Source organism: Leuciscus leuciscus (genome assembly GCF_965113295.1).
Source record: "Leuciscus leuciscus genome assembly, chromosome: 21".
Classification (NCBI taxonomy): domain Eukaryota; kingdom Metazoa; phylum Chordata; class Actinopteri; order Cypriniformes; family Leuciscidae; genus Leuciscus; species Leuciscus leuciscus.
The window spans coordinates 35681453-35696452 of NC_138745.1; the positions used below are offsets into that span (position 1 = coordinate 35681453).

At 40.5% G+C, this 15000-nt stretch overlaps 1 protein-coding gene across 1 annotated transcript in view; it reads left to right on the top strand.

The window, feature by feature from the left end:
* The window catches only part of vclb (vinculin b), a 44142-nt gene that overhangs the window by 26767 nt on the left and 2375 nt on the right, over window positions 1-15000 (top strand). Inside the window, exons 9-19 of the mRNA XM_082152404.1 lie at window positions 1107-1260; window positions 4578-4753; window positions 5874-6064; window positions 7105-7304; window positions 8129-8257; window positions 8543-8692; window positions 8776-8884; window positions 9786-10088; window positions 10969-11093; window positions 13695-13880; window positions 14772-14975. Of these exons, the coding sequence (XP_082008530.1) occupies window positions 1107-1260; window positions 4578-4753; window positions 5874-6064; window positions 7105-7304; window positions 8129-8257; window positions 8543-8692; window positions 8776-8884; window positions 9786-10088; window positions 10969-11093; window positions 13695-13880; window positions 14772-14975 (1927 nt within the window). The remainder of the gene's footprint in view (window positions 1-1106; window positions 1261-4577; window positions 4754-5873; window positions 6065-7104; window positions 7305-8128; window positions 8258-8542; window positions 8693-8775; window positions 8885-9785; window positions 10089-10968; window positions 11094-13694; window positions 13881-14771; window positions 14976-15000) is intronic.

Sequence of the window (15000 nt, forward strand, 5' to 3'; positions counted from 1 at the left end):
GGCAGTAAGCGATTCCTGAGAGTCAGTGTTGAACACTGTTGATATCTGAGGTCGACCCGTACAGACACGCCCCTCCCCTCATTGCCCCTCCCCTCATTGCCCCTCCCCTCATTGCCCCTCCTCTTCATTGCTCCACCCCCGAAATGCAAGAGTGGATGTTTCTTTATCATAGCTGAAGGCAGCACAGCAAAATAATGCTTCGTGAAAAGCAAAGATTATGAAAGTGACAATATTATATTAAATATTAAAAGTATTTACATATAAATATTATTTGATAAAAAAAATTAATATATTTGATTTAATTTTAATATATTTTTATTTATTTTATTTATTTATTAAAATGAATTGTTTATCAAAAATAATATTGAAAATGTTTAAATATCAGAAATATGATTAAACATTTTTGCATTTAAATATTTTGTTTATCAAAGATAATATTAAAAGTATATTTTAATCTAAATAAATAAATATTTACATTTCAAACGTAAATAAAATATTTACATTCACATATTTTGTTTATCAAAAATAATAAAGTATTTACTTTTAAATATTTTTGACCAAAATAAAAAAAAAGTTTAATAATAAAAATGATCTAAGTTAAAATATTTTGTTTATCAGAGATAGTTTTAAAGGTATGCATGTCTAAATATTTTTTATCAAAAATAATATTTAAATATTTTCTTTTTTACTTAAAAAGTACAATTTAATTTGTATGCTGCACGGATTAAAGCAAAATGTTTATATTTGGTCCCATGAGTGATGGAGAAGAAATGACTTCAGTTCCATCCGCAGATGTTCATCTGTTTTCCTGAAAGCTTAATCATATCTGGGACACATTTCCCCGGTTCCACACACAAGGCTTAAGATATTCCCGGACTAAAATGCATGTTTGAGCAGTTTTAACTGAAAGCATATCTTGAAATATGTCAGTGCCATTGTTTCGTCTCAAGATTCCCACCAGTAATGTTTTATTCTAAGGCATATGTATAAAAGCTACTTAAATGTCCTAATTGAACTAAGGTTGAATCTAATCCTTGTCTGTGAATCCGGAACATAGTGTTCTTCAGTTGTGTGTCGTGTGTTTAACCTGTGTGATCTCTCCGCAGGGGTCAGGGAGCGAGTCCGGTGGCCATGCAGAAAGCACAGCAGGTTTCTCAGGGTCTGGATGTTCTCACGGGGAAAGTGGAAAACGCGGCACGTAAATTGGAGGCCATGACCGGCTCGAAACAAGCCATCGCCAAGAGAATCGACGCCGCTCAGGTGAGCGTGTGTGTGTGTGTGTTGGACACACGTCCTGTTTGGATGAATCCCACTCTTGTCTAAATCAGAAGACTGCAAGGGAAGCTCGGCTTCCCCTATAATGTAAAAAAATGTATGGTCAAATATGTACTATTGTGTTAACATTTTATTGACTAAAAATGCGTTCGAACACGTTCATCTCAAAGACGAGTTTATACATATAGCAGGTCGGCTGACTCGATCTCCTTCTCATACATTCCCGTAAAAAAGAATTATTAAAATAATAAAAAAAATATTAGTAGTAGTAGTATTATTATACTTTATTATATTATTATTTATACCGTTATTATATTATTACATTTATACACTTATACTTAGCTCTGCTGGCCATTGAGAGGACACTGGTCAAGTGACGCCTAGTTGTACGACAGGGTCACAGAGCATTTTCTTGAAAAGGAACGTAGAATTTACATATAAATAAATGGACAGTTTTTATGATGTCGGCCGAAAATGAGCTTCCCCTCTTTGAGAGACCAGCAGCCGCCACTGGTCTACATTAATCCGGATACATTTCAAAACTGTGTTATCGTTTTAAAAACGCTCTCCGTCCACACTGGCGTTTTCAGTGCGGATGAGAAACTTTTGGAAAACACTAAATTCCCCTTTACTGCGCATGTGTAAACCCTCACGAAAGCTCACTGAGACGAGACAGACGGAAAAATACAGGACAGGCCAAAAGTTTGGACACATTACTATTTTTAATGTTTTTGAAAGAAGTTTCTTCTGCTCATCAAGCCTGCATTTATTTGATCAAAAATACAGATTTTTTTTTTAATATTGTGATATATTATTACAATTTAAAATAATTGGTTTTTCAATTTCAATATATTTAAAAAAAATAATTTATTCCAGTGATGCAAAGCTGAATTTTCAGCATCATTACTCCAGTCTATCACATGATCCTTTAGAAATCATTCTGATATTCTGATTTATTATGAGTGTTGGACACAGTTCTGCTGCCTAATATATTTGATGAATAAAAGGTTAAAAAGAACTGCATTTATTCAAAATAAACAAATATTTTCTAATAATATAAATCTTCTTTACTATCACTATCACTGAATAAAAGTATTGATTTATTTCAAAAAAAAAAAAGAAAAAAAAATTACCCCAAATGACTGACCAGTAGTGTATATTGCTGTTACAAAAGATTTCTATTTTTAAAACATTTGCTGCTTTATTTTTATATTTTTTATTTTTTACTTTTTATTCATCAAAGTATCCTAAAAAAGTATCACAGGTTATGAAAAAATATTTAGCAGCAGAACTGTTTCCAACTTTGATAATGAATCATCATATTAGAATGATTTCTAAAGGATCATGTGATAGACTGGAGAATTCAGAAAATTCAGCTTTGCATCACAGAAATAAATGATAATTTAAAGTATAATAAATTGAAAACCAATTATTTTAAATTATAATAATATTTCACAATATTACATTATTTTTCTGTTTTTTTTGATCAAATAAATGCAGGCTTGATGAGCAGAAGAAACTTCTTTCAAAAACATTAAAAATAGTAATGTGTCCAAACTTTTGGCCTGTACTGTATATAATAAAGTTATGGCGCAATTCTTCTGACAGGATCTTTTTTTTTGTGCAAAATATCTCCGCATTCACTGAAGCGTCCGGGTCGCTCTCACTCATCATTATATGTTTGGTCTAAAACGTGCAAATGTGAGTAAACCTTCTGTCATGTTTGCAGGACTGTGATGTGAAGAGTGTGTGAAGTAACATATTTTAGCAATAGTGTGAAAGTGAAAAGCACATAACAGGCACAATACCGCTATAAACATTTATATCCATTGGTACAATATGCGTCACATGACTAAACTTACGTCATCGTTTTCAATTACCTCAGTTTTGGACAGTCCACACTACAACGCTTTCAAATTGATCCACTTTGGAGAGTGTTCTCATTAATAAACACTCCGTCTCTGTGGAGCGAAGGCCAAAACGCAGAGAGAAAGATGCAGTTCATTTTCTTTTTTTGTGATCAACTTTTTATTATCTTTAGATATAACAAAATAACATGCATTCAAACAAACAGACAGGGAAAAGGGGAGACACAAGGCGCGTTTCCATTACAGATTTGCGCCAAATATTATAATTTTTTTCTTTTTTTTTTTCTAAATGTCGACAAAAAACGATTGCGAAATGACGGCGTTTCCACTAACCGATGTTATGCGACTAAAACTTCATTTTTTCCTCTTGCGATCAGTAAAATCATTCCAAAAACCATGAGGTTTATGTGCTATATCCCAGCCATTGCACTGGCCATTATTATTAATAGAAGGAGATGTATGTGTGTTTTCCAAGCATTAATGGTGAGGAACGACCCTTATTATACTTGTGAGCGGCACATATGAGGAGTTTCTGGGTGTTTCTCCCTCAGATCTGCTTCCAGGTCTTGATCATGGCATTTATTTGAGGTTTAGAATCCATTATTCCTGTCATTCTTTTGTCTTATATGAATTTAATAAAGAACTCAGTCTCGTATTCTGTCCAATCACACCGCGTCATCTACGTCATGTGACCTGTAAATGCACAAAAACTGTTTCCATTGCAGTTTTGCGAAATATTTCTTTTTCGAATTGCCTGAAAAACCTCCTCATGCGAACGGGAAAACTTTTTTGCGATAAATGCGAGTTTTTGCGAAATTGACGTGTTTCCATTGGCCGTATCTCCATTCGCAATTACAATTTGCGCAATTTGAAGGGTAATGGAAACGCGGCTACTGTCATATCAATAATTTAACAATCTGAAGGGGAAAAAAAGGGTTTATATGTTCATTCCTTTATATAATGTAATATGTTGGAGGAAAAACACTGGTTGTAGGTTTAGCTCTGTTCATTTGTGCTGTTGTACATTCACAGGTCACTATTCTGAGGAGGCTATGAATCCAGTATGTTTTTGCACACATGTGCGGAGTAAACCAGTTCTGCATTATTGTTTTCTCTACCAGCAAACGTCGTTCTCTTTTGTAATGAACTTATACAGGAGTCAGAGTCATCATTGAGAAGACACAAACCTGGATTAAAAAAAGATGCATTTTCAAACAAAACCGTGTTAGTGTGGACAAGGCCTCAGTTTGAGTTTGATTGGATTGCATAGATTTTTAAACTGCATTTACTGGGTATTAAAAGCACTTCAGAGGAAGAACTGGTCACTGAATTAAATGCGATTTAAATATTTTGCAAGATTGAGAGTTTGATGGCATCCAAAATCATGTACAAAACGGAGAGGAAAAGATTGTGTTTGTGTTTTGTGGACGGCAGAACTGGCTGGCGGATCCTCACGGAGGTCCCGAAGGAGAGGAGAACATCAGGGCTCTTCTGGGAGAAGCGAGGAAGATCGGGGATCTCTGCGATGATCCCAAGGAGCGCGACGACATCCTGCGCAACATGGGCGAGATCGCAGCGCTCACCGCCAAACTCTCAGAGCTCAAGAAAGCGTACGTACACCTCCAACATCTTGACTTTGAGTTGAAGGCTTTGTGGGGATTCTTGGCCCGAATCTTAGGAATATTAGTGTGATGTTCCATTGCTTCCCACATGAGGAATCCTGCTTTTCCATTGTTTGACTGTTGACTGTTTGACTGTTGCTAAGCAACGGTTGTTCAAAGGTTCTGGATATATGAGTCAGATGCTGTGTGTGTTTTGTTGATGCTGTTACTGTACTTGAATTTTAAAATAATTACTTTAATTACAATTTATTTTAAATAAATAATAATTATAAATATTCTAAATTTATTATTTAATAAGTGCTTACATTTACATGTTTTAAACGTATTTGTTTAAATATTTTCATCAAAAATAATATTGACATTTTTTACATTAAATTTTTTTACAAAGTTTTATAAGTGTTTAAATAATTTTATCAAAAACAATATTTTTTTAAATTAAAAATAATATTAATAGTATTTACATTTTATTTATGCTAATCAAAAAAAAGTTTGAATGTTCTATTATATTTTTAAAAACATTAAGAAGTATATTAAATTGTGTTCTTATTTGTTACTTCAAATAAGTTCTTCAAGAACAACTTTTAAAGTATCTTTTAAACATTTGATTGTATTAACCAGACAAACTAAACCGATGATTATTATTATTATTATTATTATTATTAAATTCTTAGCATTATTACTATACTACATTTCTTAATTCATTTAATTTTTTATAATTTAATAAAATAAAAATAATATTTAAATAATAACATTTATTTAGAGAGATATTTTTTTCTATTGTTTATATTTATATAAACAGCCTGGAATTTTTTATTTATTTTTTATAGAATAATCTAGCCCCTACATACACACATATACATATACATATACATACATATATATATATATATATATATATATATATATATATATATATATATATATATATATATATATATATATATATATATACACACACGCATACATACAAATAATGTAGGGTCTAGATTATTTAATTTCGTTCCTGCTTGAATGAGGCTTTACTGGAACGTCATTGTGAACGAGCCTGGTCCAGATGCCCCGTCAGCTGTAAATGAGCTCATCTTGTGTTTTCCTGCTGTGTGTTCAGAGGTAAGGGTGATTCCCCTGAGGCTCGAGCGCTGGCCAAACAGATCGCCACAGCTCTGCAGAATCTACAGTCCAAAACCAGCAAAGCCGTGGCCAACACTCGCCCGGCCAAAGCAGCGGTTCACCTGGAGGGCAAGATCGAGCAGGCTCAGAGGTGGATCGACAACCCCACGCTGGACGACAGCGGAGTCGGTGCGTCTCTCACCCTGTTTACTTTTACTATTATGCCTTTTTACAAAGTCTTGATTTTGTATGTTTTCATGCTTGAATGTTTATGTTCTCCATTGTTGCGGCTCCTCTCTTCCCAGTCTGTCAGTAACGCTCTGTTTAGTTCCTGTCTCTATGAACCCCCTCCTTCTGAAAAGCACACTGTGCTCTGATTGGTTGGCTGGAGCAGTGTGTTGTGATTGGTCAAGCGTTTCGAGCGTGTTTGGGAAATGTCCCGCCCCTTACCATAGCCGCCAGTTTATACCATAGACTGTATAAAAATATGGATGGAGTGTCCGTGACGTCACCCGTAGTGTTTCTGAAGAGCATTTTTGAAGCCCAAAGTGGGCGGAGCCGGCCGTCGCCATCTTGGCAGCGCGTCACTCCCGGATAACCGAAAATGGGCAGCGAGGCAGATTAGCTGAGGTGACGTGACGCTAACAGACAGCAGACAAACGGCTAGTAGTGACATCAGCGGCAATCCACCTGTCACTCAAGTGGCCACGCCCTTAATTATGCAGAACTTTAAGGCTTAATATAATTTAAACGGATGAGTTATAAAAAAATTCACCCCCCTCACAGTCGTCATGAAGGGCAAAATTAGCTATACAGACCAAAACCACTTTTTGTACCAGGCTGTAAACACTTTTTTTTTCTGCTGTAAAGTTGGCCATTTTAACATGGGGGTTTATGGGATTGACTCTCTTTTGCAGCCTGTCTCTAGTGGCCAGTCGATGAATTGCAGTTTAAGTTGCTTCAGTGTCGGATTAAAGAGAGAGAACGGAGGTTGCCGCTTGGTTTCAGCGCACTACTAACTAACTCAACCAGGCCCCGCCCATTTTTTCTGTGTATGAATTATTTAAATGAGGAATATCGTGACGTGTTCGTTCCCGGAAGAAACTCAAGACTACAATGGAGGCGTTTCAGGAGTTCAGAAACACTGACACTGATATAGAGAAGAACTCCCGCTGGACTTTGGGAACCTTTTTCACAGCAAACAGCAACATTGTCATTTGTACTTGTAGGTCAGGCTGCTATTCGTGGGCTGGTTGCCGAGGGGCGTCGCCTGGCCAATGCGTTGCCGGCGTCCCACAGGCACGAGCTGCTGGGTAAGTGTGAGGAGGTGGAGCATCTGATGGGACAGTTAGCCGAGCTAGCGGCCCGCGGAGAGGGAGACGGTCCACAGGCCCGTGCCATCGCTCACCAGCTGCAGGACACTCTCAAAGTAAGACATCTACTGCTGTACGAATGTGACGCTCTCAAAGTAAGACATCCACTGCTGTACGAATGTGACGCTCTCAAAGTAAGACATCCACTGCTGTACGAATGTGACAAACTCATGCTAACAACACCTTCCCAGTTCAGCCTGACCTCCGAAAACAACATTCAGAAATATTCTCACATCACAACCATGAGCTCATTAGCATCATTTACATGTAAACATACATTCAGTTTTTAATGACTTGATAAAGTCATGTGAATTATCATAACTATTCTATTAAATTTAGATGATATTTATTTTTTATAGATTTTTTGAATTAGCTTTTATTTTATATAGTTATATAATGTATGTATATTACATATGTATATAATGTGTGTGTATATATATATATATATATATAAGTCCACAAGTTAGTTAAGGTTTCTTGCATCATGAAAAACTAGATTGTGATGCAAGAAACCTTGACTAACTTGTGGACTTCAAAAAAAAAAGGTGGACTTCACATAAAATAAAAATGCTAAATGCTAAATAGTCCCTTTAATGTACATGTATATACACAATTATCACTATTTAAAAAAACAATAAAAAAAACGTATAAGTGCATGAAAACAGAACAACCAAGCATCATATTCAATATCACACATGCAGAACAATATAGTAAAGAGCTCCACCTGCTGGTGAGTGAATATGAATCTTCCTCTCTAGACCAAATCATCATTAGAATGATTTCTGAAGGATCATGTGACTCTGAAGACTGGAGTAATGGAGTAAAATTCAGCTTTGATCACAGGAATAAATGACATTTTAAAATATATTGTTTGTTGCAGGATCTGAAGGGTAAAATGCAGGAAGCCATGACTCAAGAAGTGTCTGACATCTTCAGCGACACGACAACACCTGTCAAACTATTGGCTGTGGCAGCGACGGCTCCTCCAGACACACCCAACAGAGAAGAGGTGACACACACACACACACACACACACACACACTCACTCACACTCACACACTCACACTCTCTAATGATCAGATTAGACTAGAAAACTTTATTAATTAAACTCATTTGCCACCATTGCACATTACAAACAACAGCAATTGACAATTGAACATTAAATCAATACATACAAAAAAATACACAACTTCATTAAAAAACGTAACTGGTTATATATATATATATGGTGATAATGCTGGAGTGAGACCGGGCTCCTGTGTGACTGATGGTGTGTGTGTTCTGATGTGAACAGGTGTTTGAGGAGCGGGCCGCTAACTTCGAGAATCACGCGGGTCGTCTGGGCGCTACAGCGGAGAAAGCCGCCGCCGTCGGCACCGCTAACAGGAGCACGGTGGAGGGAATCCAGGCCGCCGTCAAATCAGCCCGAGACCTCACGCCACAGGTAACACAGAAACCAGCCGCCGCTCATAGCCTCTTCACACGAGACGGGAAATAAGTGTGATTTTGACTGGTGTTGTCCTGCAGGTCATCTCCGCAGCTCGAATCCTCCTGAAGAATCCTGGGAACCAGGCGGCTTACGAGCACTTCGAGACCATGAAGAATCAGTGGATCGACAATGTCGAGAAAATGACAGGTGACAACCATCTGTCTGTCTGTCTGTCTGTCTGTCCATCTATCTATCTATCTATCTGTTTTTCTATCTGTCTGTCTGTCTGTCTGTCTGTCTATCTATCTATCTATCTATCTGTCTGTCTGTCTGTCTGTCTGTCTGTCTGTCTGTCTGTCTGTCTGTCTATCCATCCATTTGTATAAATGTATTTATATTTGTTCATTTTTTTAAAATTTTATTTTGTATTTTATATTGTTCTATTTTAATTATAATTTTTTAAATGTATATACATTTTTCTTCATTACATTTTTTTATTCATTTTATATTTTATTATTTTATTTGATTGAGTAAATAATCTTTGTCAGAGGAGATTCTATCTATCTACAGTATCTGTCTATCTATGTATTTGTATAAATGTGTTTATTATTATTTAATTTAATTTAAATTGTATGTTGTATAATTTTATATTGTTTATATATTGTATATTGTTTATTTTACATTTATTTTTTCTATATTTTACATTTTTACAATTTGTTTATTTTTTATCTATCTGATGTATTTATTTTAAGTTATTTTTATATTTTTTTATATTTGTTATTGTTGTATTTTTTATTTTACATTTAACATTTTATTAATTTACAATTTTTTTTATTTTTTTTTATCTTATTTTCAGGAATTATCTTAGTGCTTGATCCACAAATGGTTATTTTAGCCAGAAAGTTATCAAAAAGCGATTCATATTATTTGCTTACAGTCTTCAACAGATCAAAATAAATTTGAAGAAATTATGTGAAAAAAATAGTACAAATAGGTTGAAATCACAAAGTTCACAAAGGGACAATTTTTACTGTTGTTTATAATTTTCAGAAATGATCTACAGTAATTTAAGCCACTAGAACACGTCCTGACCGTCTCTCTCCCTCAGGTCTGGTGGATGAAGCGATCGACACTAGGTCTCTGTTGGATGCATCAGAAGACGCCATTAAGAAAGATCTGGACAAGTGTCAGGTAGCAATGGCCAATCACCAGCCTCAGATGCTGGTCGCCGGGGCAACCAGCATCGCCCGACGAGCCAATCGCATCCTGCTGGTGGCAAAACGAGAGGTGGAGAACTCGGAGGACCCGAAGTTCAGAGAAACAGTGAAAGCGGCTTCCGACGAGCTCAGCAGAACCATCTCACCAATGGTCATGGACGCCAAAGCCGTGGCCGGCAACATACAGGACCCAGGTGAGACACACAGAGAGAAGTTCACTTCATTGTGGAAGCCACTACATGATAGAGACTTGTAGTTGGGCTTTTTGAACTGGGTCAGAAAGCAAACCACCCTTTGGTTGACAAAAGCCCATTTTTAGGCACTTCTTCCGATTAAGTTTGTGACTCAAGACACTGAAAAACAGTGAGCGTGTAAATAAACACTGTGCTGCGCTTCTGTCTGAAACACGCGGTGCATATTTATTTAAATTGCAGTAAGCCATATTATGGGTGTGTGATATATATCGTCTACACTAATATCGTGATTGTTGTTTAAATTATGTGCGATCTGACATTATCGAGTATGTCCCTCACTTTACAGAAACACATCTAGAGATCGCACACATACACTACGTGATGATAGACTAGTGCACTTGTGCATTTAATGCACACACTTTCACTGTATGATTTACTCTATTAAAATGCATTTATAATGTCCTCAGTATTCAAGATAAGGGGCAAAATTACATCTGTATGTCTTTTATATTTATATCATTTAATATAGTTAATCTCACACAAAAGAGTGCCTTATTTCTCCAAATATCAGCATGATTACATGCAACTAACCCTCAACCAAACCCTAATCCTAACCCTATAGTAAGTGCGTTGTTAATTAATATTACTCAGTACTTAAATATATAATTACACTGTAACAATGACACCTTAAAATAAAGTGTAACCGTAAAGTGTTTCCCAAATGACAATTAAGCAAAATATTGTCTTATTATCGTTATCGATAAAATCCAAGAAAATATCGAGATATGTAAGTTTTTGGCAATATCGCACACAACACGATTTAGTTTTTTGTCTCGATTCATCATGTGACCCTAGTCATGACCCTTGTCTTCCTCGCCAGGCCTTCAGAGGGGCTTCCTGGACTCGGGTTATAAGATCCTGAGTGCCGTGGCTAAAGTGAGGGAGTCGTTCCAGCCTCAGGAGCCGGACTTCCCTCCTCCACCTCCAGACCTGGAGCAGCTGCAGGTCAGACTCACCGCAGACTCACCGCACCCTCACCGCAGACTCACCGCACCCTCACCGCAGACTCACCGCACCCTCACCGCAGACTCACCGCACCCTCACCGCAGACTCACCGCACCCTCACCGCAGACTCACCGCAGACTCACCGCAGACTCACCGCACACTCACCGCACCCTCACCGCACCCTCACCGCAGACTCACCGCAGACTCACCGCACCCTCACCGCAGACTCACCGCACCCTCACCGCACCCTCACCGCACCCTCACCGCACCCTCACCGCAGACTCACCGCACCCTCACCGCAGACTCACCGCACCCTCACCGCAGACTCACCGCACCCTCACCGCAGACTCACCGCACCCTCACCGCACCCTCACCGCAGACTCACCGCACCCTCACCGCACCCTCACCGCACCCTCACCGCAGACTCACTGCACCCTCACCGCACCCTCACCGCACCCTCACCGCAGACTCACCGCACCCTCACCGCAGACTCACTGCACCCTCACCGCAGACTCACCGCACCCTCACCGCACCCTCACCGCAGACTCACCGCACCCTCACCGCACCCTCACCGCACCCTCACCGCACCCTCACCGCAGACTCACTGCACCCTCACCGCACCCTCACCGCACCCTCACCGCACCCTCACCGCAGACTCACTGCACCCTCACCGCACCCTCACCGCACCCTCACCGCAGACTCACCGCAGACTCACTGCACCCTCACCGCACCCTCACCGCAGACTCACCGCAGACTCACCGCACCCTCACCGCAGACTCACCGCACCCTCACCGCAGACTCACCGCACCCTCACCGCACCCTCACCGCAGACTCACCGCACCCTCACCGCAGACTCACCGCACCCTCACCGCAGACTCACCGCAGACTCACTGCACCCTCACCGCACCCTCACCGCACCCTCACCGCAGACTCACCGCACCCTCACCGCACCCTCACCGCACCCTCACCGCAGACTCACTGCACCCTCACCGCACCCTCACCGCACCCTCACCGCACCCTCACCGCAGACTCACTGCACCCTCACCGCACCCTCACCGCAGACTCACCGCAGACTCACCGCACCCTCACCGCAGACTCACCGCACCCTCACCGCAGACTCACCGCACCCTCACCGCAGACTCACCGCACCCTCACCGCAGACTCACCGCACCCTCACCGCAGACTCACCGCACCCTCACCGCAGACTCACCGCACCCTCACCGCAGACTCACCGCACCCTCACCGCAGACTCACCGCACCCTCACCGCACCCTCACCGCACCCTCACCGCAGACTCACCGCACCCTCACCGCAAACTCACCGCACCCTCACCGCACCCCCACCGCAGACTCACCGCACCCTCACCGCAGACTCACCGCACCCTCACCGCAGACTCACCGCAGACTCACCGCACCCTCACCGCAGACTCACCGCAGACTCACCGCAGACTCACCGCACCCTCACCGCAGACTCACCGCACCCTCACCGCAGACTCACCGCAGACTCACCGCACCCTCACCGCAGACTCACCGCAGACTCACCGCACCCTCACCGCAGACTCACCGCACCCTCACCGCAGACTCACCGCACCCTCACCGCACCCTCACCGCAGACTCACCGCACCCTCACCGCACCCTCACCGCAGACTCACTGCACCCTCACCGCACCCTCCGTCATGTTGTTCCAACCCCGTCAGACTTTCGTTCATCTTCAGAACACAAATGAAGATATTTTTTATTAAATCTGTGAGCCGTCTCATCACATGACCAGCGTCGGTCAATAGTGAGCCTCCGATTCTGACGTAACCCAGAAGCGCTGCGCTGTTACACTAGTGAACTCACTCAGAGAAACACAGAAGGAAATGAATAGTTGAATAAAGTCGTTATTTTTGTTTGTTTTTGCACAAAAAGTATTCTCGTCGCTTCATAAACGTAAGGTTGAGCCACTGTAGTCACTTGGACTATTTTAATGATGTCTTTACTAACTTTCTGGGCCGGCAAGTTTCACTAAAGTGAAGAGTGAGACAGCTCTCAGATTTAATAAAAAATATCTTAATTTGTGTTCCGAAAATGAACGAAGGTCTTACAGGGTTGGAACAACATGAGGGAGAGTAATTACTGACAGAGTTTTCATTTTTGGGTGAACTAACCCTTTAACAATAGGACAACAGTTTTCAGATTTCAGCTCGTGAGCATCGTAAACTATGTAGGATTTTTGATGTAGGATACTGCTAGTTTTTATTATTGGAATGTTGTTATATTCTGATTATTGAATGCTATGTACTGTGTTGTGTGTGTGATCGAAGTTGTGTACTGGTTCATGTTGTCCGAGACAAATTTCCCAGGAATGGGACTATAAAGTAAAGTAAACAAACACTGTTTCCTAGTAACTACAACTGATACGATTATACAATACAAAAACACTTACAGTTACTGTCACCTCCTGTGCTTGACTGCTTCTTTCTAATGAGTGCTTCAATACACACTGTATAAATAGCGCGAGCTGGCTTAGGTCACGCCTCACTACCACAACTGTTTACCACGTGAAACATGCACTCATTACACAGGGAAGAGTTTAAACATGAACGCTGGTTCTTCTTCAGATCAGCGACACCGCGGCTCCGCCGAAACCGCCGCTGCCGGAGGGTGAAGTGCCTCCGCCCAGACCTCCACCACCCGACGAGAAGGACGAGGAGTTCCCGGAGACGCAGGCCGGAGAAGTGATCAGCGAGCCCATGATGGTGGCGGCCCGGCAGCTGCACGACGAGGCCCGCAAGTGGTCCAGCAAGGTCAGTCCCAAAGAGTCTGACGTGTTTGGATCCATGCGAGTTATTAAAACCCTCATCCTTCCCGCGGGTCATTTTGACCTGGAATGTTTTTATTTTTTTATTTATTGTTTTTTACAAATTGAGTGTTCAATCGGAGGGGTCCAAGACCCCAGGACTTTTGTCGCAGTTGAACCATGAATACACACCAAAAAAAAATTATGGATTTGTGGAGTTTTGTGACTGAACTAATTTTAAAAAGTAACAAATCCTTCCCTCGCGTGTCATTTTGACCCCCATTGGATTGAATGGAATGCGAGGAATGCTTCAGTACACATAGAAAAACCTAAAAATGCTAAAAATTCTAACTAAACATGCAAAAACTTTACCAAAAAATGATCTACTACATGTGTATCTGAATGCACACTGAAGTGAAACTGACTTTAGGACCCAGCGGAACAGCTCATTTGCTCCATATAGAGTTATAAGGCCATCTAGTGGCTAGAGTCATGAAATATCATGTTATATTATAATTTTTTCCACAAGAGGTCGGCAAAGACACCCAATGTAAGATATTTTGAGCTGATTTAAAAGGTTTAGACATGAAATTGTGAGTTTTTTTGAAAGAATGTGTGCTTTAAATTACTAAATTACTATTTATTTATTATTTATTGATCAAATCTAGTAATGTAGAGGTAAATACAATTAAAAATAACAAAAAATCTTTCCAAAAAATTCATTAAAAAATAGAAAAAATATTATAAAAATTAAATAAAATAAGCTTTCTGGACAAAAAAAAAAAAAGTATAATTTTCGGGCTTCGGGTCATTTTGACCCTTGAGGGAAGGATTTGAGGGAAGGATTTGAGGGAAGGATTTGAGGGAAGGATGAGTTAAACGATGACTGTTTTTGCAGGGTAATGACATCATCGGCGCCGCCAAGCGCATGGCTCTGCTGATGGCCGAGATGTCTCGACTGGTCCGAGGAAGCGGCGGGAATAAGAGAGCGCTCATCCAGTGTGCCAAAGACATCGCCAAAGCCTCCGACGAGGTCACACGCCTCGCCAAAGAGGTCGCCAAGCAGTGTACGGACAAACGCATACGAACAAACCTTCTGCAGGTAATTAGAGCAAAGCACTGTGGGA